Genomic DNA, 22,454 nt, shown 5'->3' with positions numbered 1-22,454 from the left:
ATTCAAGTTTTAGGCTCCGAAAATGTTTTTGAAACGATAGCTTAAGGTAGCATATTTTGTATGGAAATAGAAACTATCTGATGAAACACACTACCTTTAAATGGAAAACAAAGGGATGCTTTTATAATTTCAAAATATGCTTTTTCCTATAAAAACGGAATTTTAACGAAAACATTGAAAGCATCCTTGCGTAGTTTTTTTAAATACTTTATGCATACAATTTGTGAAATTCATTTATTTTGTTAAATAGTCAAACAATATGTTAGAAAAATGTCCGTACAGTGATGCCTCGGATAGAAAACCATTTATAAAACATATTGAATGAATTGGGCTACGAAATGGTGAGTTGACATCTGGGAAGGCGCGACAAACAAAGCTCTTCAAGACTTCAAGGGGATGGGGGAGGAGTTTTCGGAAAAGTCTACGAAAGTCGAAAGGGTTTGAAAATATGAAATTTCAGTCTACGTGGTTTGTGGACAGCCCCCAAATGCTTTCTCTATATCAAGAAGAGCAACTCCAGTCGAATATCCTTCAGATTTGTTGAGCCGAATTAAATTCGTTACTCTTAATAACTGATGAGTGGTTGAATGCCCCTGGCGAAAACCAAATTGCTCATCAGCAAATGTAGAATTGTCATTAATATAAACCATCATTCTATTTAAAATAATCTTTTCAAACAGTTTGCTTATTGAAGAAAGCAAACTGATTGGGCGATAACTAGAAGCCTCAGCTGGATTTTTGTCCGGCTTCAAAATTGGAACAACTTTGGCGTTTTTCCATTTATCTGGAAAATATGCCCATTGAAAACATTTGTTAAATAAATTAACCAAAAAGGATAAAGAGCTCTCAGGAAGTTTTTTGATAAGTAGGTAGAAAATACCATCATCACCCGGGGCTTTCATATTTTCAAATTTCCTAGTAATAGATCTCACTTCATCCAAATTAGTTCCCAACGAAGGGTCAAAAACATTATCTTGATTGAGAATGTCTTCGAAGCTCCGTGTAACCTGATACTCAATTGGACTAGTGAGACCTAGACTAAAATTATGGGCACTCTCGAACTGCTGAGCAAATTTTGCAAATGAGCCTTTTCGCCATTTGTTATTAAAACTTTATTTCCCTGGAATTGGCTTTTGAGGATTTTTTTTAAGAATTTTCGTTAATTTCCAAAAGGGTTTCGAACTGGGATCCAACTTCGAGACATTATTCTCAAAGTTGGTATTTCTCAGAATAGCGAAACGTTTTTTAATTTAATTTTGCAAATCTCGCCAAATAACTTTCAAAGCGGGATCGCGAGTTCTTTGGTATTGCCTTCGCCTCACATTTTTAAGACGGATCAGTAACTGAAGATCGTCGTCAATAATAATGGAGTTGAATTTAATTTCACATTTAATACCACACCAACACTTCCTTCCTCTCCCTAGTTACGGTGAAGATGGGCGTGGCCAGGAGTAGTAATCCTCATGTTTTTGTTATTTTTGTTTAAGACTGGAATCAAGGACCACTTCCCTTCTTGATTTCTGATAGCATTCTAGATAAGGATCTCAAAAGTAAAACATGAGTATCACTAGTGTCCAATCTACGAATTACACCGTAACAATGCTAATGCTAATGCTATGAATTTAATTTCACATTTAAGAATTGCAATGCCTCTGGCTTCGACAATTAAATTTGTCAAAGATACGAGAGCACTATCAATCACCCCTATTCTTGTTTACGGACGAACGTAACTTTCGAACGAATGGTATTTGTTCGAATTGTTTCCCCATTTGATTTTGCTGGCGTGAACGAGAATGCACATCAGCTTTCGTTCGAAAGTGCGTTCGTACGTAAACAAGAATAAGAGTAAATATCACTTTTGGTATCGAGAGAAATATCAACATCAAAATTCCTATCGATATACGTTTTATATAAATCAAAATATAGGGGCCCTCCTTAGCCGTGCGGTAAGACGCGCGACTACAAAGCAAGACCATGCTGAGGGTGGCTGGGTTCGATTCCCGGTGCCGGTCTAGGCAATTTTCGGATTGGAATTTGTCTCGACTTCCCTGGGCATAAAAGTATCATCGTGCTAGCCTCATGAAATACGAATGCAAAAATGGTAACCTGGCTTAGAAACCTCGTAGTTAATAACTGTGGAAGTGCTCAATGAACACTAAGCTGCGAGGCGGCTCTGTCCCAATGTGGGGATGTAATGCCAATAGGAAGAAGGAAGATAAATCAAAATGAGGTCTATGATAATTAAAAGTAGAGCTAATTGGATTGTTAATGGCTTCCTGTGAGATTTCAAACGTCACAAGAAAGTGATCAGAGTCAAAGTCAGCATGAGTTACCAATTGGCCACATAGCTGACTTGAATCCGTTAAAACTAAATCAATTGTAGAAGGATTTCGACTGGAAGAAAAACAAGTTGGTCTATTGGGATATTGAATGGTATAATATCCCGCAGAACAATCTTCAAATAAAATTTTGCCGTTGGAATTGCTTTGAGCATTATTCCATGAACGGTGTTTGGCATTGAAGTCACCAATTACGAAGAATTTTAATTTGTTGCGAGTCAGAATTTGAAGATCAGCTTTCAACAAATTCTTTTGCTGCCCATTGCATTGAAAAGGCAAGTAGGCTGCAATAAAAGAGAATTGTCCAAAATTTGGTTCAACAGAAACTCCCAAGGTTTCGAAAACTTTGGTTTCAAACGAAGAATATAATTTATGTTTGATACGTCTATTAATGACAATTGCGACCCCATCACAGGCGCTGTCAAGACGATCATTTCGGTAAATAAAATAATTTGGATCTCTTTTGATGAAAAGACCAGGTTTTAAATATGTTTTAGTTATAATGGCAATGTGTACATTATGAACTGATAGGAAGTTGAATATTCATCTTCCTTACCCTTTAAAGAGCGTCCAAGTCCAATAACAATTCTTTGAGTAAATTTGATACCAACGTGAACAGCTTCAGTTTTGGTATTTGCTTTGAACATTGCATCAATCATGTGATGCAATTGTTCATCAAGAAAATCAAAGTCGGAAGCAGACATGCTACCTGAGTCGTCAAAACGAACGTTTTTTCCCGTTGAAGAATGGTATTTCCCGTTGAAGAATGGGTACGAAAGTCATTCATCGTCGGTAAATTTTCGGAAATAAAATTTTATAACATAGGAGGGCGTATTTGAAAAATCGAACTGATTGCTCAGTGGAGAAGAATTATTTCCGATATTAGAGTTAGAAGGAATATCTGAATTCTCCAGCTTCCTTCTATTTTTTCCGCGCTTTGGCAGGACGGTCTTGAAACCTTGTTTCTTTGAAGGAAGTGGAGGATTCAGAGACTCCCCCTTCCTCTTGTTTTTATTAATGCTCATGGCTGAGCGTGGAGACGTGACCTTCGCTCATGGCTGAGCGTGGAGACGTGACCTTCTAAGAGGTTTTTTCCCAGAACGGTGTCCCTGCAGGATTACCACCGCTTGTCGGAATTTTACTTCCGCAAACGGGTCCAACGTAAAACGAAGGCACGGGTCCTTGCAAAGATCCTAACGGGATCAGTGGGTACAAATAGCGCTAAGAAGCACCGTTGAAATTAAAATAGCTTCGGGTAGTATTAAAAACTTCCTTCCGCAAAGAGAGAAAGAACCGCACAGCACGAAAGCACGATGCGGTCTGAACGATCTATCATAATTCGAATTAAACTTCGGTGATGGTTTTTTGGGAGTTGGAAAAATAACTTAAGCCCTCGAACCTGTTCAAGCTGCTGTGAAACTACTCTGTCGTGAGTTTTGCACGATCTTTTTGCGTTTTTGAATAATTCTGCCGTAAAGCAATTGATTAGAAACGATTTTCTTCAAGACATTTAAAGCTACTTTGATTAAAAAGCGAACAATATATTGAAGCGTCTAATCATTCCTGATGCGATCGTTGAAACTGAGACAACGACCACAGACAAACAGACATAACACATTGAACATTTACTCATCAAATTCATCGTCATTTAAGCACTAACGACATCTGTTGATTTCAGTTAGTTGGGTAAATCACGAACCAGTTGGCGGCAGTGAGCAAATGTCAAACTCTAACAAATCCGATGCGCGCTCCTCTAGTGACCGATTGGCCATCTAATGATTATTTGAGTTGACTAGTAAATCAGTGAAAGATGGAAATTTGACGAGTGTTATGTCTGTTTGTCTGTGCAACGACCATTCCTGAGGATCGGTACAAAGAAGATGCCTCTAAAGGGATTAAGGGTAAGTACTTCACACTGATTTTTGACGGCTTTGGAACCATTCGTCCAACTTCGGTTGAACCAAAGAGGGGATTCTCAGTAGTTGACAACAATGCCAACAAAATCCAATGCGAATTAGGAGATGTGTCATTCAGAATGTTAATTACTAAACCAATTAATTACTTAAGTTTCGCTTTGCCCAGCTCAACAAACAATTATATTAACCTTCAAAGTTTTCAAAATATATTGTTTTTCATCCAAAAGCCAAAATCAAAAGTTTTTCGTTTAATACCTGAAACACAGACAAACAGACGTAACAGCTTGAACATTTTTCTTAAAAACCATCGCCCAACTCCTCTACCACCATCTTGCGAGCATGTTACACGAAACAATGTTTCGTATGACATTGTCACCAGAAGGCGCTAGAGTGGAATGTCAAACTCGGAGGATTACGACGCTAGCGCCTCTAGTTGTAAAACGCGTAGTCTTTCAAATTCAAATTGATCGTTGAAATCATGGTCGATGGTAATTTCTTTAGTTTTACGTCTGTTTGTCTGTGCCTGAAATTTTAACAAAAACCGGTATTTTACCGGTATTACCGGTATTGACTCCACCAAATACCGAATACCGGTATTTGTCAAAAATGACCAATACCGACCACCCTATTCTGGATATAATAGCATCAAAAACAATTGTGGATCCATTAAAACCCTTCGAATTAACCACTAGAACACTTTTTATTCAACATAATTCCATTCAAATTGATGAAATGGCAACATTTTCCTTAAAAAATTATGTCCCTTGAGCCTATTATTGCGGTAGTGCTAAGGTCCTATTGTTGTGGTATCACTTTCCATAATAAATACAGGCAATACCGCAACAATAGGGCTGACCTTCAAAAAATATCGCAAGGCAGCTGCGTCCTGCGTCCTATTATTGCGGTAGTTTGTTTTTATTGTAATAGGTAAATACAAAACAACATAAGTTTAGCAAAACTGACGTTTACGAAGCTAGAGTTAGAAAAGCACCCTACACGCTATGTTTAAAGGCAACTATTATGCAAAGTGAATGCACCTCAGATTTTAAGCCGTTAGATCATAGTTTTTGACCTCTAGCACAGAGAAACAGACGTTTCACTTAAGAGCCAGTTCGCGAGAAGCGCGACCCCCTCTTGTATCGATATTCTCCGATTTGGATGAAATTTTCAGGGTTTGTTCATATATGTAAGAGAAGACATTTTGCAAAATTTCAGATTTTTTCATTGAGGGGAAGTGGGGTAAAACGGCCCTTCAAAAATTATTGTTCAAAAATCGCCAAAACCAAAAAAATGCAATAACTTTGGCAATGAGTGACCGATTTTGTTTAAATTTTGCACGTTTTTTCTACTCAATTAGTACTTTTATACCAAGTGGTTAATAGGGTTATAAAGTTGTTTACTTTAGGAGAAAATTGACTTTTTCGATAAAAATGGTCGTTTTTCCAAAGGCAATATTTTTCACCAACAGATCTAGGATAAAAACTAAACCCGTAAGGCAATTAAGGAACTAAAGAGCTTTCATCCCATATATAATGTAGAAGCGCCAACTCAAGAATTTCTAAGAAAATCGCAATTTTCTGCAACACTGTTAATTCTTAAGAAAGTTCGCACAAATTTTGACCCTACTTAAGTTGATGTTTTCCGATCTGGTGAAAACTGTCCAAACTTTTTTGTCTAAGTTGAAATTAAAATTCAGAATTTTTCATTAGGGGAGTGTAGGGTAAAATAGTCCTTTAAAAATAAATGTAAAAAATACATCATTTTTTTATGTGAGTTCTAACATATGTTTTAAAAAACTGTTTCTTCTTCCTTCCAATTCATCTATATTTTTCGTCTCAATAGATACGTATATTCTTCGCTGATCTATATTAGATAGCAAACTATTTGCAGAACAATTTTGAACAGAAGTAAAATAGGACCAAAATAAGTGCCTTAAACATTAGCACGTCTTTCGCAAACTGAAACAAAAATGAACGGATTCGACGAAAGTGCTTTTTGATATTTTCTTTGAATGGGTGGGTACCGGTACTGATGTTGCTTTTACGGCAAATGAACAATTTCGTAACGTTTAAACATAGCTTGTTGGTGGAGCTGCTTCTCAGATTATATTTTTCTTTTGTACCTACTTGCATCAGGTTACCATAGGCTTGTTTTTGTAGCTTGTAACGATTGTGTGGTATTCATAACTCTCTTTCATCCTCCATCATTATCAATTTAAACCAAATTCTGCAAGTTTATTGTGCAAAAACGTCAAACCGTGTACCATTCATATATTTTGAATTACTAACTTTCAAACTGCTAGCTAATATTACAGAGATACAATCTAAACAAAATGTTTGACTGAATGGACTATACCAGTTCTAATCGGGTGTATATATTTTCATGAGTTGGACAATTTTATTTCTTAGGTAATGGAATACCCTCGATTCTATGTTTACACAACTGTGTAAAAAACACTCCAAAGTTTAACAAAGTTTCATTCATTTTGCACAATACGGGAGAAACCTTTTTTTTCTACAACGAGCTGATTTTTTACAAGGAGAGCGAAACAAGGTAATGTGTATACTATTGAATAGGATAGAGTATCAATTGTCTGACGATTTGAAAACACACCCCTCATGAAAATACTTCAAATTTTAGGATAGACGTTTCTACACTCATAGATAAAGTATGTAAATTGTAGATCGCTTAATCAATTAATTCAAGACGAAATTTTCAAAACGACTTAACTACTTTTGTAAACAAAGATTTAAACGACGATTTGACGAATCTGATAGCTCTCCCACGCAAACCAACACCATCAACAGGTAGCGGAATCCTTCTCCTACCTATTGATGGTGTTGGTTTGCGTGGGTGAGCTATCAGATTCGTCAAATCGTCGTTTTAATCTTTGTTTACAAAAGCAGATAAGTCGTTTTGAAAATTTTGTCTTGAATTAAAATATTACCAAGCAAAACTGTTTTATTCCCAGCTTAATTTACACCACCTGAAAGTGCTTGAGTACCTCAACAAAACTGTGTAGTTGATTGTAAAAAGGATGCCTTAAATATCAACCTTTTTCTCTTGAAATCTTTGCTAACCTTATATGAACATATTTCCAACCAACCATAAGGTGTGGTTTGCTAAGAAGTAGTACTTGGGTAGTCGCGGGCCCTCCTTAGCCGTGCGGTAAGACGCGCGGCTACAAAGCAAGATCATGCTGAGGGTGGCTGAGTTCGATTCCCGGTGCCGGTCTAGGCAATTTTCGGATTGGAAATTGTCTCGACTTCCCTGGGCATAAAAGTATCATCGTGCTAGCCTCATGATATACGAATGCAAAAATGGTAACCTGGCTAAGAAACCTCGCTGTTAATAACTGTGGAAGTGCTTAATGAACACTAATCTGCGAGGCGGCTCTGTCCCAGTGTGGGGATGTAATGCCAATAAGAAGAAGAAGAAGTACTTGGGTAGTAACAGCTTGCAATACTTTTTGAGAAATCTATCTATTGCTTTTTTCACCGTGGAATAGACTACCGTGTTGAAGTACCAATGTAACAAACAAAGTACCAAAACAAATGTTCTTCCGAATGGATGGAAACTAGCTAAAGCATTGGATTTTGCTTTACGTCGTTCTTGAACCATGCATCGTTCTTGCAATTAAGACGTCACCATGGAGGAACTGGTGGGAATATATTTTGGTGGAACAATAATTTTGAACGGGAGTTTAAGACGGCGCAAAGTTTACAATACCTCCGCCGGAATATTATAGAGATGACATGACTAGTTGACTAGTTCACGTTATTTTTTGAGATTGAGAAATTGTGAAGGATTTAATTGTTGACAGATAGAAAACCATAAAAACACTAAGCTTGGAAGAATTTCGAAGCTAACTAGCAAAATCACTAGATTAGTTGCCAGTTGGGTCGGAATAATCAAATCTAAGAAGTGTGGTTACAATTATCTGGTTTCGTAACATTATTTATATTTGGAGATCTATTTTACCCCTCTCTCCCCATCCCAATATTTTGCCAAATAGTTTCATCTACATATAGAAATAAACCTTGTGAGTTTCAGCCAGATGCTGAAACATCGATAAAATGGAGTTGCGATTCTAACAAACTGGCTTGTAAACAAAAAGTGCAATATGCAGAAGTTCATAATTTGATTGATTATTCTTAAGTCGGCGCACTGAAATAAGTTTCAATAAGTTTGATATATATTCTGCTTGAGCTCACATATAAAAATTTATGAATTTTTGACATTTTATTTTTTACAAGGCTATTTTACCCAATTTACCGAAATTGTCCATTTATCGTTATGAATAATTGTTTTTGTTCGCATAGATGTAAAAGCAACATCACTACCAGTACCCACATTAATTGTAGCTTATTAAACAAAATATCAACAAGCACATTCGCCGAATTCGTTCATTTTTGTTTCAGTTTGCAAAAGACGTGCTAATGTTTAAGGCACTTATTTTGGTCCTATTTTACTTCTGTTGAAAATTGTTATGCAAATAGTTTGCTATCGAATATAGACCAGCGAAGGATATACGTATCTATTGAGACGAAAAATATAAATGAATTGAAAGGAAGAAGAAACAGTTTTTTTTAAACTTATGTATTTTCTGCTAGAACTCACATAAAAAAATGATGTATTTTTAGACATTTATTTTTAAAGGACTATTTTACCCTACACTTCCCTAATAGAAAATTCTGATTTTGAATTTCAACTTAGACAAAAAAGTTTGGACAGTTTTCACCAGATCGGAAAACATCAACATAAGTAGGGTCGAACTTTCTTAAGAATAAACAGTGTTGCAGAAAATTGCGATTTTCTAAGAAATTCTTGAGTTGGCGCTTCTGAATTATATATGAGATGAAAGCTCTTTAGTTCCTTAATTGCCTTACGGGTTTAGTTTTTTATCCTAGATCTGTTGGTGAAAAATATTCCCTTTGGAAAAACGACCATTTTTTATCGAAAAAGTCAATTTTCTCCTAAAGTAAACAACTTTATAACCCTATTAACCACTTGGTATAAAGTACTAATCGAGTAGAAAAAACGTGCAAAATTTAAACAAAATCGGTCACTCATTGCCAAAGTTATTGCATTTTTTTGGTTTTGGCGATTTTTGAACAATAATTTTTGAAGGGCCGTTTTACCCTACTTCCCCTTAATGAAAAAATCTAAAAATTTGCAAAATGCCTTCTCTTACATATATGAACAAACCCTGAAAATTTCATCCAAATCGGAGAACATCGTTGCAACCTCCCTTGGAAAGGGGGTCGCGCTTCTCGCGAACTGGCTCTTAAAACATATTCCATCGTTCACCTTTTTAACGGTGGATTCAATTTTTTGTAGGTGGTCAATCGGCCACCGATGGCGCTTCGATCGGATTTGCTTGTGTTTGACGTTTGCACACTACCGCCATCTAGCTGCCGCTTGTCCACACACAGTGCTTTTAGCACTGGGCGATAATGTTTCCGCGACGGTGATTTTGATTGCATTTTGTTCTAAGTGAGACGTCTGTTTCTCTGTGCCTCTAGTTTAAGGATCTGCGTCGATTAAATTATTTCATCGGTGAAATTTTGGCTTTTTTACTATTTAAGGTAATATTTTTAACCTAAAAACCTTTTCTGATTAAAAAAAAAAATTGAGTCAGTTTATATAAAATCCAACCACTTCTTTTTTTCCTGATGCTTTAAGAGAGATTTTCATATAAAAACATTTTTCATATGATGAAAATAGTAGAAGTTATATTAAAATTACTGCCTGTCTTAAGGTGAAGCGTTGTGACACTCAAATTGCTATGTGTTTGTATCATAAAAATCATCAACCATGGATTTGTAGTGGTGGAAACTTCCAATACCAATTCAGTAAGCATACACGTGGGATTCATTTTTTGTTAACATCCGACAACAGTAAACATTGCACGCATTCGGAAGAATTCAGCCCAACTTAGAAACAGTATCAATCAATATAGTCTAAGTATGGGATTAACTGATGGAATTTGCCAGAAAAGCATCAGTTTTTCTTTGGTTTAGGTGAATATTTATGAATTATGTTTTCACGATGCTGGCTGTTTATGTTTACATCCTCAACCGTTGTTGCCAGCTGCTCAAACGCACCAATAACAAAATCATTTTTTGCTCCGATTTTCCAATTTTTGAAACGCACCCCAAAACAGAATCAATAAGATCTTATTATTGCATCAATACATAATGCGTTAGGAAAAGATTGATTAATTAAATCGATATTTTACATGTTTCCGCTATGATTTCACAATAGTTCATATCGACATCACTGTCGGCTGCTGATCAATGATTGCTTGCATACGACGCTACCGACGACGTGCAGATTGTTGAAGCCGGCGACGTCGTTGACATAGTGCGTTACTGGGGGGATTTTTTTCACTTTGTTCACTTGCTTATATATCTTCCCTAAATAAGCGCTATGTGGTAATATCATCATATCCCCGCATAGATTGAACTTAGAAGTAAGTCCAGATTTACTTTTTTAGTGAGAAGATGGTCAGGTATGTAGGCAATATATGAATTAAATTTGACTGTGCATATCGGGGTGGGTGGGGTGGTTGATTGTTTGACTGTGTTGGTAAGCCGCAAGGCAGCCATTCTGAATGACATGTCATGAAGCCTTAAATGTTCATACGGTTTATTATGAATAGATCTGGAGCCTTCCTTAGCCGTACGGTAAGATGCACTACTACACTGCAATACCATGCTAAAAGTGGCTGGGTTCGATTCCCGGTCTTGTCCAGGAAATATTATCGCCTTCCCTGGGCGTAAAGTATCATCGTAGCCTCATGATATACGAATGAAAAAATGGACTAGACTAGACTAGTTATTAACTAGAAACCTCGCAGTTAATAACTATGGAAGTGCTAAATGAACACTAAGCTCCGTGGCGGCATATGTCAGAGTGGTTGATGTAATGCCAATAAGAAGTATTATTAAATTTAAGAACATCACTCATTAACATTTCAAATCAACAAAAAATTAAAACTACGAACTAGTTCAAAGTAGTATTTATGTTCTGTATTTCAAACTTGATTGAACCTCAATGGACGTCTGCACGAGTACGACAGCTGCCCAAGCCACGACGTCAAAATCATCATAGGAGATTTGAACGCTCAGGTTGGCCAAGAGGAGGAGTTTAGACCGACTATTGGAAAGTTCAGCGCTCACCGGCTGACGAACGAAAACGGCCTACGACTAATTGATTTCGCCGCCTCCAAGAATATGGCCATTCGTAGCACCTACTTCCAACACAGCCTCCCGTATCGGTACACCTGGAGATCACCACTGCAGACAGAATCACAAATCGACCACGTTCTGATTGATGGACGGCACTTCTCCGACATTATTGATGTCAGGACATATCGTGGCGCTAACATCGACTCTGACCACTATCTGGTGATGGTTAAACTGCGCCCAAAACTATCCGTCATCAACAATGTTCGGTACCGACGACCGCCGCGGTACGACCTAGAGCGACTGAAGCAACCTGATGTCGCCACTGCATACGCGCAGCATCTCGAGGCAGCGTTGCCAGAAAAGGGTGAGCTCGATGGGGCCCCTCTTGAGGACTGCTGGAGTACAGTTAAAGCAGCCATTAACGACGCAGCGGAGAACAACATCGGGTATATGGGTCGAAGTCGACGGAACGATTGGTTCGACGAAGAGTGCAGACAGATTCTGGAGGAGAAGGACGCAGCGCGGGCGGTCGCGCTGCAGCAAGGTACCCGGCAGAACGTGGAACGTTATAGACGGAAGCGGAGACAGCAGACCCGCCTTTTTCAGGAGAAGAAACGCCGCCTGGAAGAAGCGGAGTGCGAGGAGATGGAACAGCTGTGCCGTTCTCAAGATACACGCAAGTTCTATCAGCAGCTCAACGCATCCCGCAAAGGTTTCGTGCCGCGAGCCGAAATGTGCCGGGATAAGGATGGGAGCATCTTGACGGACGAACGTGTGGTGATCGAAAGGTGGAAGCAGCACTACGAGGAACATCTGAATGGCGCTGAGAGTACAGGCAGTGAAAGTCAAGGCAGCGGAGGAGATGACTACGTCAGTTCAGCGGACGATGGAAGCCAACCAGCCCCCACCTTGAGGGAAGTTAAGGATGCCATTCAACAGCTAAAGATCAATAAAGCAGCTGGTAAGGATGGCATCGGAGCTGAGCTCATCAAGATGGGCCCGGAAAAGCTAGCCACTTGCCTGCACAAACTGATAGTCAGAATCTGGGAATCCGAACAGCTACCGGAGGAGTGGAAGGAAGGGGTTATTTGCCCCATCTACAAGAAAGGCGACAAACTGGAGTGTGAGAACTTTCGAACGATCACCATCCTTAATGCCGCCTACAAAGTGATATCCCAGATCATCTTCCGTCGTCTGTCACCATTAGTGAACGAGTTCGTGGGAAGTTACCAAGCCGGCTTCGTTGACGGCCGCTCGACAACGGACCAGATCTTTACTGTACGGCAAATCCTTCAAAGATGCCGTGAATACCAGGTCCCAACGCACCATCTGTTCGTTGATTTCAAGGCGGCATACGACAGTATAGACCGCGTAGAGCTATGGAAAATTATGGACGAGAACAGCTTCCCTGGGAAGCTTACCAGACTGATCAAACAACGGTGGATGGTGTGCAAAACTGTGTGAAGATTTCGGGCGAACACTCCAGTTCGTTCGAATCGCGCCGGGGACTAAGACAAGGTGATGGACTTTCGTGCCTGTTGTTCAACATTGTGCTAGAAGGTGTCATGCGGAGAGCCGGGTGTAACAGCCGGGGTACGATTTTCAACAGATCCAGTCAATTTATTTGCTTCGCGGATGACATGGACATTGTCGGCCGAACATTTGCAAAGGTGGCAGAACTGTACACCCGCCTGAAACGTGAAGCAACAAAAGTTGGACTGGTGGTGAATGCGTCAAAGACAAAGTACATTCTTGTGGGCGGAACCGAGCGCGACAGGGCCCGCCTGGGAAGCAGTGTTACGATAGACGGGGATACCTTCGAGGTGGTCGAGGAATTCGTTTACCTCGGATCCTTGCTAACGGCTGACAACAACGTTAGTCGTGAAATACGAAGGCGCATCATCTGTGGAAGTCGGGCCTACTACGGGCTCCAGAAGAAACTGCGGTCGAAAAAGATTCGCCACCGCACCAAATGTGTCATGTACAAGACGTTAATAAGACCGGTTGTCCTCTACGGACATGAAACATGGACAATGCTCGAGGAGGACTTGCAAGCACTCGGAGTATTCGAGAGACGGGTGCTTAGGACCATCTTTGGCGGTGTGCAAGAAGACGGTGTGTGGAGGCGAAGAATGAACCATGTGCTCGCCCAACTCTACGGCGAACCCAGTATCCAGAAGGTAGCTAAAGCCGGAAGGGTACGATGGGCAGGACATGTTGCAAGAATGCCGGACAGCAACCCTGCAAAGATGGTGTTCGTTTCCGATCCGGCAGGTACGAGACGGCGTGGAGCGCAGCGAGCGAGATGGGCAGACCAGGTGCAGAACGACTTGGCGAGCGTGATGTGCATAGAACATGGAATTTCAAAATAAGAAATTTTCCGGTGATTGGTAGCCCGGCTGCTATCCAACTGTCACAAAAAGTTATCCCTTTTTTACATTTTCGAAATCAATCTTAGTGTTATGTACTCATATAATTATAGTACCAGAAAAACCAGGCAAGGAGCCACATGCTCGTTGCAGCTACACGCCAAAACGGATAACAATATAACGAACTAAGGTCAGTTCAGAAAAAAAAACTCCACATGCGTAAGAAACGGGGGTATTACTATGTTCACACTACAGCCTAAATAACATGTTTTTCAAATTATCGACAAAAGAAAGCTCATCAAGATAGCCGAATAACATGTTACAAGGCCCTAGTGCGAACATGGTATATGACGAAAAAATACTCTCGGAGACAGAGAGTACATGAGCCTATTCCACTATTGACTAACCATGTTGACGCACGAGAGACACCGAGAGGATCGTAGGTATCAGTTCAAAAGTAGTAGTCCTACCAGTGGTCTGAAGGATTTCGGACATTTACCTATAAACAAGGTGGACTTGACAGTTATTGTTAACGAATTAATTTTATTCTTCACATCCACAATTGCTAATTACATTAATTTACTTTGTGTGTACGCTCTATCTATTCATTGCTCACCAAACTTACTATTTTGTATTCCATTTTACTCTTTGTTTCCTCAAACATTGTTTTGGTAAGCAATCCACTCCATAAAACTCTATCTAGACTACGCGTATTAAAACCTACTTATTTAGGAAGAATTCAGGATTTCGAACGGAAGATTTGATTGGCTTGCTATTTTATGTAATAGGAAATAAAAGAAAAATAATCTTGGAAAATAATAGAAATTTTTAAAATAATTCTCTTTGTTACATCACAAGTTTTAATATTATATTATGAAAATGGATAGGAGGATATCTCCACTTGGAAGAAAATCTCAGCAGAGTCGGAGATATCCTGCGTCCCTTTTCTGCATAGTAACTCTTTTTTTCTATCTATATACAGCTTTTACTCAAAGGTGTTCATCATATAGAGGCCTAAAAAGGAGACGATCATTTTCGGTATATCACAATTTTTTGTCCTGTTGCTGAAGTTTTGTTATTTCACAGTAAAGATGACATAATTTTAAAACTGGAAACAGCCACGATATCAACTTTTCAAGAACTTATGCGTTCCTGGCGTGCAATAATAGCTAAAACTAAACTCCAGCACTGGAATTGTTGATTTTCCATAGTGTTTCCAGTTTTATATGATATGCTTTTTTGAAATTAACAGAAGGAAGAAAAACAACGGAAAAGTTAAATCTGTGGTTACGGGTTAAAAATCGCTCAATCATTATTGAGTTGTGTGATTTTATGATTTATCTCTCACAAGAACGTTCTTACTATATAAAAAAAAACTTAAAACGTTTCGTAGATTTCAGTCTGTTGTGTTATGGTCTACAAGGATGTAATTTTCAATAAGTTATTAAATTTACTCAACTTCATACAACGTTGTAATTCATCAATCGTTAACAATGTAAAAAGAAAGAAAACTAGAAGAGGCTTAGATGTATTATGGGAAGTACAATTTTTGTTAGTACCAGAGTAGAGTAGGGAAAAAAATAAAAATTGCACTGAAGCATAGATTTAAAGAAGCCATATAAAAAGCTTGACCGGTTTGGGTTGCGTTTTATAGCGAATCCCTCTATGATGTATTTCATGACAATTTTGGTTAAAAATTTAGTATGAAAAACATATATCACAGAGAATCTTTCTCAGAATCACTTTTCCAAAACTGATAATTCATTGAGAAAATGGATCCTCGAATCGCAATTATTCACGATATTTGTACGATCACACAGTGGACAAAGGAGGGCTGAACAAACTTTTTTTTTCTCTATTCATGAAACCAGCTGAGATCATCTCCTGCCGACTGTCACAAAAACTAACACTGACCAGTGGCATTTCTTTGTTTCAGAATGCAAATATCCGCCCATTCTCAGCAAATAAAAATAATTCGCGAGGATCAACGCGAGCTCCTCCTATTCTGGCAATTTTCTAAAAATTAATAAATAAAACTCAATACTCCTTAAATTGTAAGAAAAAAACTAAAAACTAATCGAACTCCTACGCCAAAAAGGCAGAAGCTGAAAGATGAACAGTTGATAGGATAAAGATAACGTAATTGCGTTCTTAAAAACAAGTGCTTGCGACCTCGACGAATCTTGGAAGATTCCCACGAAACATCATGAACCATACATCATTACCGTTCACAGCCCTTAGACCACCTCGCCGTCCTCGAACCGGTTCGCCTCCATACCGAACCGTCCCGTCCTGTGCCCAGGGGCATCGTCCTCACTGCCGGTGGGATCGATCCACTCCGGTACACATTGGTCGTCCTGCTGCTGCTGATGGGCACCACCGGACGAGCTCGAGCGGCTGCTGCTCACATACGTCAACTGATCGCGAGTGTCGTCGTGCTGCAGCCACGGATGGTACAGGACGTCCTCCGACGCTATCCGTTCCTCCGGTTCCCGCCGGAGCAGGGCGCGAATCATGCAGCGGGCCTTCGACGAGAGGCAGTCCGGCACGGTGAATTGACCGCGGCTGATCTTCGCAAACAGCGATGCGTGCTCCGAGTCGTTGAAGGGATATCTGCAAATGGAGGAGAACATAAGAATAAGTTAGATAAAATATAAACGGAATTAGAGTTAGATCATTTGTCATTGAAGCAGTAAGGGGCTGTCCATATACCACGTGGACAAGTTTTCGTCAGTTTTAGATACCCCCCACCACCAGCGTGGACAATTGCTAATATGAATTTTCGAACATTTGTATGAACCGTGGACGTTCAGGGGGACGTTAATAGGAAAACGAACCCCTATTCCAAAAGTAATATGAGGTTTTTGAACACTTTCCCAATTCATATGAAATCACAGAACATTTTCAAAAGTGTGAAACTTCGAAAGTATCGGCATCGATCAAAACCGGGACACTCCTGTACCCAAATAAATTGCAAAGCAAAACAAAACATCTCCAAACGATCTGCACATGCAAAACGAAGCGTCGTTGGTCGTAGAATACGACAAAAGAAACAACTCCCAAAATACGACAGACGGCAGGTGGAAACTTTAAAAAACAAAATAAATGATTCTCTTCTCTTTCTCCTGGAAAACGGGCATCAGAATCGGTGGAATACGCAGTACCAGAAAAAAAAGCAGCAGCAGGCACTGACTGGTCTCTCCCATTATCCTTTCGTTCGTCTTGATCCATCCCGTACCGAGAGGATCTGCCGTCTTTGCGTTCCGAAACAAGCACCATGTGCATAAAATTCATCTGTTCACCACACACCAACTTGCTGCATTTCTTTCCGACCCCTGAGCCAGCAACCAACAACGGAGGAAAACTGATCCCATTCTGATCGTATCCGGAATTTCCACGTTACTCACTCGCTCCCGTGTGCAGTACATTGTGTTAATCTGTTTCTCGTATTGTAGCTCTGCGACTTGTTAAATGGTAGTGGAACGGAAACCGATCATCTGCTGCTGTTGGTGGTTTCCTGTTGGCAAGGATATATGGACTGGATATGTACGAACGTTTGTACGGTGCTTTCTGGCATCGCGTGATCCTATCACGGCCACTAGTGCTTCTTCCAACATGCGGTGACAGTTGGTTCGGCCAACTGTTACACGAGAGTGGTTGGATTTTTCTCATTATTTTTGCAACATTAACGTTATCAGAAATATTTAACTCCATTAAGCAGATATGGCAGCACACATTGACAAAACTTTGATAGGAAATGTGTCTATTCATGAAGAACCAGTATGAAAATGATTTTTTTTTCTTGTTTCAGAAAATAACTAAAATTTCCAAACTGCGAATCGCACAAACAAGAAGCTCATTCTACCTTTGAACCACATCCATTGACCTAATTTACCACCCTCATCGCCACATTGTTTCAGTCTTGGACTAACATTCTTCCCATTCCTACCAGCAGCATTGTGCACCTTTATTTCGAGTGGGATATCGGCAGTCCCATGCCCTTCTTGACCTATTGAGCAGTAAACGTTTGGCCTCATTCGAATCAATCGAGGAGGGTGGGTGTCCTGTCGGCCGACCAACATAATCTTGCTTATCTGAGTTCACGGATCTGTGGGAAAACGTTTTCGGAAGTAGGATGTCTCCATGGGAAAATAAATCAATTGATTATGGCGGTAGCCGACGCTTGGTCGTTTCCTCTCAATTATTTTCTGAACAGTGGCAGCTCAATTGAAATTGAGAGCACTGAGGAAAAGCATGAGGATTAGTTTGAACTTTTTGATTCGATAAATAGCAATTTGTTGCATTTCTGGAGTGATTTTGGATTTACACATAGAATTCTTAAAAAAAAACATTTAGGGAATTAAAGGTCAACACAGATTATTAAACTGATATTTTTTGGAAAATATATTAAGCTCTTTTAGTGGAATGTATTAAACCGTCTAAGAAAAATTAAGTATGGACAATACTTAATTCGTCTTAGACGGTTTGATATTTTTTTTCTCATTGAAAATTTTCTGAGAGATTAGAAAAATATTATCTGCGTAGTTTTAGTTAACAAATTTTAACAAGCTTCAAAATTTCATATTCTTATAGTAGATTTTGCAGTCGAGCCCTTACTGCCAGCGACCAACGGGAAATAGAGACTTCCGACCTCCATCTATTGGCAAGTATGATTATCCCGTTAACTCCTCCGCTGTGCTTTTCAGTGCAACTGCCGCTTTGTATGGAGGAGCCATTTTTATCACTGTGAGCTTCAAGTAGACAATTAGTGGTATCGAAGGTGGCCCAAGGATCAACGCGGAACAAGCCTGGAAAGACCGAACTTTTTTTTAAGGGTAACGGAAATCTGCAGTCAGACCCAAGCAAATTATGATATTGTCGAAATCATGATTTGTTTTCAAATTCTAATTTTCGTGATTGATTACATCTTTTGATATCATTTTGATGTAGGTTTCTAAATTGTATGATATGACATCAAACTGTATACTTATTTTGGTATCTAATACCAATATCAAAATTAGTTTTCGATTTGCGATAGCAGGAATAGTTGGTCATAGTAAGATTTTTATGCAATATGTTTTGTTATTTTAACCGTTAAAACGCTCAAAAAGATGTCAAATTGAGTAATCACATTCGGCGATTTCACAACATCAAAACAATTATCGATTCGCCCTCAAGTTTTGCTCGGGCAGGTGGTAGAAGTGCCCGCAAGCAATGGATCCAGCTAGACGAAGAAACGAAGATTGAGGGCACGCTCAATCTTAACACGCTACTACCGAGGCATATTCCTAGTAATTAAAATCAATTGTGAATTTCTTGATGTGTTGATCAGAATGAAATCCGTCTTGACACTTGTCACCGAACGGTAACATTGCTTATTATTATGTTGTGGGACGGTAGGGTAATTAAAGTTGTGTAAGATAGATAACGATCAGTTTAAATACGGTGGGCGGCTGGAGGCCTAACGCATTAAACGCATATATTAGCGTTGGGGCTGGTGTACATACACCTGATCTGATAAGGCGTATGCGCAAAAACGGATAGATGCGGAATGAAAAATTGAGTGCCAAAAGAGTTCGGTTGGTGGGGATTTTGGCAAACGATGGGTAGTAGAAGTTTGAGACTCGAGTGAGGCAGATGTACGATTTTTAGTGAACTGTGCAGCAAGAAGTGAAAACCCGCCATCTTTTCGTCCGGAGCGTCAGTACCACGTGAAACCCGGTCAGGGCGGCTTTCGTCGGTGAACACGGCCAACTCTCAACTGCTACGCCTAGGTTTATTCGGTCGACTCCTAGTCGACACCCCCCCCTAGTTGCCGACCCGGACGATGGTGCCATGATCGGGAGATCCAGACATCATCGGCCTAAACCGCAATTTTCTAATCCGGACCGTTCGGACAAACCTATCCGTTCCGTACCGCCTTTGTTGTCGAACACGCTAAGCTATCAACGGTTACCACTTTTGTTCGGCTGGGTAGTCGGCCAACACAGTGGCAATCTGCCACGTTTTGTCCTCCGTCCGTACCACCAGGAAACCGTTGGATTTCGGGGAACACGCCGAGTTTGTCTCGACCACCTGCCATCGTTCCGGCCGACGCAATTGGCCCACATAGCTGCCAACCGGTCGGTGGGGCAGTCTTGAATAATCGTTGTTATCGTCGGCGTAAAACGACATCTTTTCGTCCGGAGCGGCCGTACTACTGAAAATGCGGTCCGTGCCACCTGCTTCGCAAGCACGCCGACTACCGCCATCTTGCCGGCCGATACAAACGGCACACCCAGGTGTACACCCTGTCGAGGGCGCCGCTTTCAAAAAACCCGATCCTCGTCACCTTCTTCAACGAGATCCTACGAAGATATCCGTCCGACGCCTTTTCCGCCACCGCACCACGCTTCGACTTCAACGGTAATAATCGCCATGCCGTCCCCCAACCGTTGCCGTTACAATAAAACAGTAAGTCAAAATTCACTCTTATAGGACCCCACATCCGAAACTCTCCCCTACTTAATATCGCCCTGGGACCCGGGAGACAAAAGGAGGTCTTTGGTACTCACCCCGGAAGCAGTCGTTGGCTCAATACCAGCTGGTTGGGCTTAGCCGGGTTCCTTTTCTGGGACCGAGCAATCTCTCCCGGGGTCAAATCGTTTCACAACTCATAGTCTATCACATCAGTTCATCCAGCAGGAACTGCTTTTATAGATGGGATGATCCTGTTCTAAGCAAATGTGCAACTCGAATCTACACCCAAAAAACAAATCTGACAAGTATTGTATAAAATCTTGGCATATCACAATTGGGTCCCAAAGCCCTACCTCGTTAATAGTTGCAAACGATTGTAGACCGGTCAGGAATACATGAATTGATATAATATTTTTTTAATTGTTGGCAGCCCTAGGATAACTCACCTCTGAAATATATAAATTCTGGCAATAGTCTAAATCAGTAAAAATGAAATTTTTGTGTATGAGAAATTTCAGGACCTTCAGGACCTTCAGGATTTCAGGACCTTCTTCAGCAACTTCTGTTGCTGAAAAGGAAACATTTCAGGACGAATCATCAGCCCAAAACGTCAGGCCCATATAATAACTGTTGATGTTCCTTTCGACTTCTGAGTCGTACAAATATCTGACGCTTTCAGAATGATTTGCTTCATCGTTCCCTGAAAGAAAATCGAATATCGATTCTTCATTTTAGGACCCAATTCTGCAAGATTTTAATACAAGAAATGTAAGCTTTTTATTCAGATACTGGTTTTATTAAAATCTTCCAAAATTAAATACAGTTTCTGTAATTGATTCAGACATAATTATAATGAATATAAATAATACAAGTAATATAAATATACGAAATTAAAATCTGCCATCCGGCGTGTGAGCAATTCTCTGTGAAATCGAAGGTCGAATTATATTTGTATTTTTTAAATTCCCTGAAATTTTGAATATACATCCTTTATGGTCAAAAAACATCTGCATCATTGGTTTGCCATTTTAACTCTGGTGTAACTTTTGACAAGGGCCTAAGCAAAAACACCTTGAACACTTTCAAAAAAATATAACTTGAAAACGGCTTGTCCGATCATTCTGGTGTCTTTGACAAAGTTTTAGGTAATCAATGGGGCTATGTGAAAAAATATACACTGTGAAAAAAATTCAAACATTGAAAATAAAACTTAAAAATCAATTTTCTCAAAAACGAATTTTTCAATATTTTTTTTATTTTTTGATATGTTGTAGCAGATAATATATGTATTATGGGTCATGCAGTATGGGTCATGATGGAGAAATGATAGACAAAAAAGTTGAAATTTTTTGAAATAAGTTGGTTTTTCAAAAATGGTTGAAATATTATTTTTACGTTTTTATCAATTCGATTTTATGAAAGTACATTAAGTTTCCAATGCAACGTGTTTTTTTCTAGTAAAAGTTAAACGGAAATCTGGCACCAGACACCTGAGAGATAACTAAAGCAGTGTGGAGATGGGTGTCATATAAATTCTCACCCGACCCACTGAAAACAAAAACCCTTTACACTAGTCATCCTTCTGGCCAGTAATGAAGCAACACATTAGGGGAGACTATTTAGAATACTCCCACAACCAGATTTAAAACACATGTGCAAGTTGCAACGACCTTTCACTGAGAGGCTCTCAGCCCCAATTTGTAACTCACTTAAGTAGAGCTGCCTAGGCGATATCAACCACCACGTATGAGGCACATTGGCCCCGAACGAAACGGTGAAGAAAATTCTTAAAACAACCGTGTTCAGTTCGGTCAAAGTTAATTGCCTTTTTTCCGGGTGTTGAACCACACCCAACATGGACATTTATTTAGAATGTTTTTAAAATTCAGATGTAAATATGTACATTATGTGGACGATTTTGACCTTCTTCGGACGGTCCTTCGTAGCTTAGTTGGTTAAAAGCACCAGTCTAGCCCTAGCGTACGGAGCCTTTTTGGCTATTCCGTTAATAGCAAGAACGGCGTCGATTGTCGCCCCAAAGGGTATCTTTCGCCGTCCTGCACTCCCTGCAGTTGATTCTAAAGTATAAGATTGCTAATGTCGTTCCTGTTCGCGTGGCTAACATCCAGGTTACTTCGACCTGACAGCCAAAGTACCGGTACTACAAGTACTACAACA

At 39.7% G+C, this 22,454-nt stretch overlaps 1 protein-coding gene across 1 annotated transcript in view; it reads right to left on the bottom strand.

Moving 5' to 3' along the window:
- Nucleotides 1–14,340: 14,340 nt before the first annotated feature.
- LOC134212034 (tribbles homolog 2-like) overlaps nt 14,341–22,454 on the bottom strand; it is a 151,180-nt gene continuing 143,066 nt past the window's right edge. Inside the window, exon 6 of the mRNA XM_062689531.1 lies at nt 14,341–16,430. Coding sequence (XP_062545515.1) covers nt 16,055–16,430 — 376 coding nt within the window. The 3' untranslated portion in view covers nt 14,341–16,054. The remainder of the gene's footprint in view (nt 16,431–22,454) is intronic.

The sequence above is a fragment of the Armigeres subalbatus genome, chromosome 2 (assembly GCF_024139115.2).
Source record: "Armigeres subalbatus isolate Guangzhou_Male chromosome 2, GZ_Asu_2, whole genome shotgun sequence".
Lineage (NCBI taxonomy): Eukaryota > Metazoa > Arthropoda > Insecta > Diptera > Culicidae > Armigeres > Armigeres subalbatus.
This window is presented reverse-complemented; position numbering and strand designations above follow the sequence as displayed.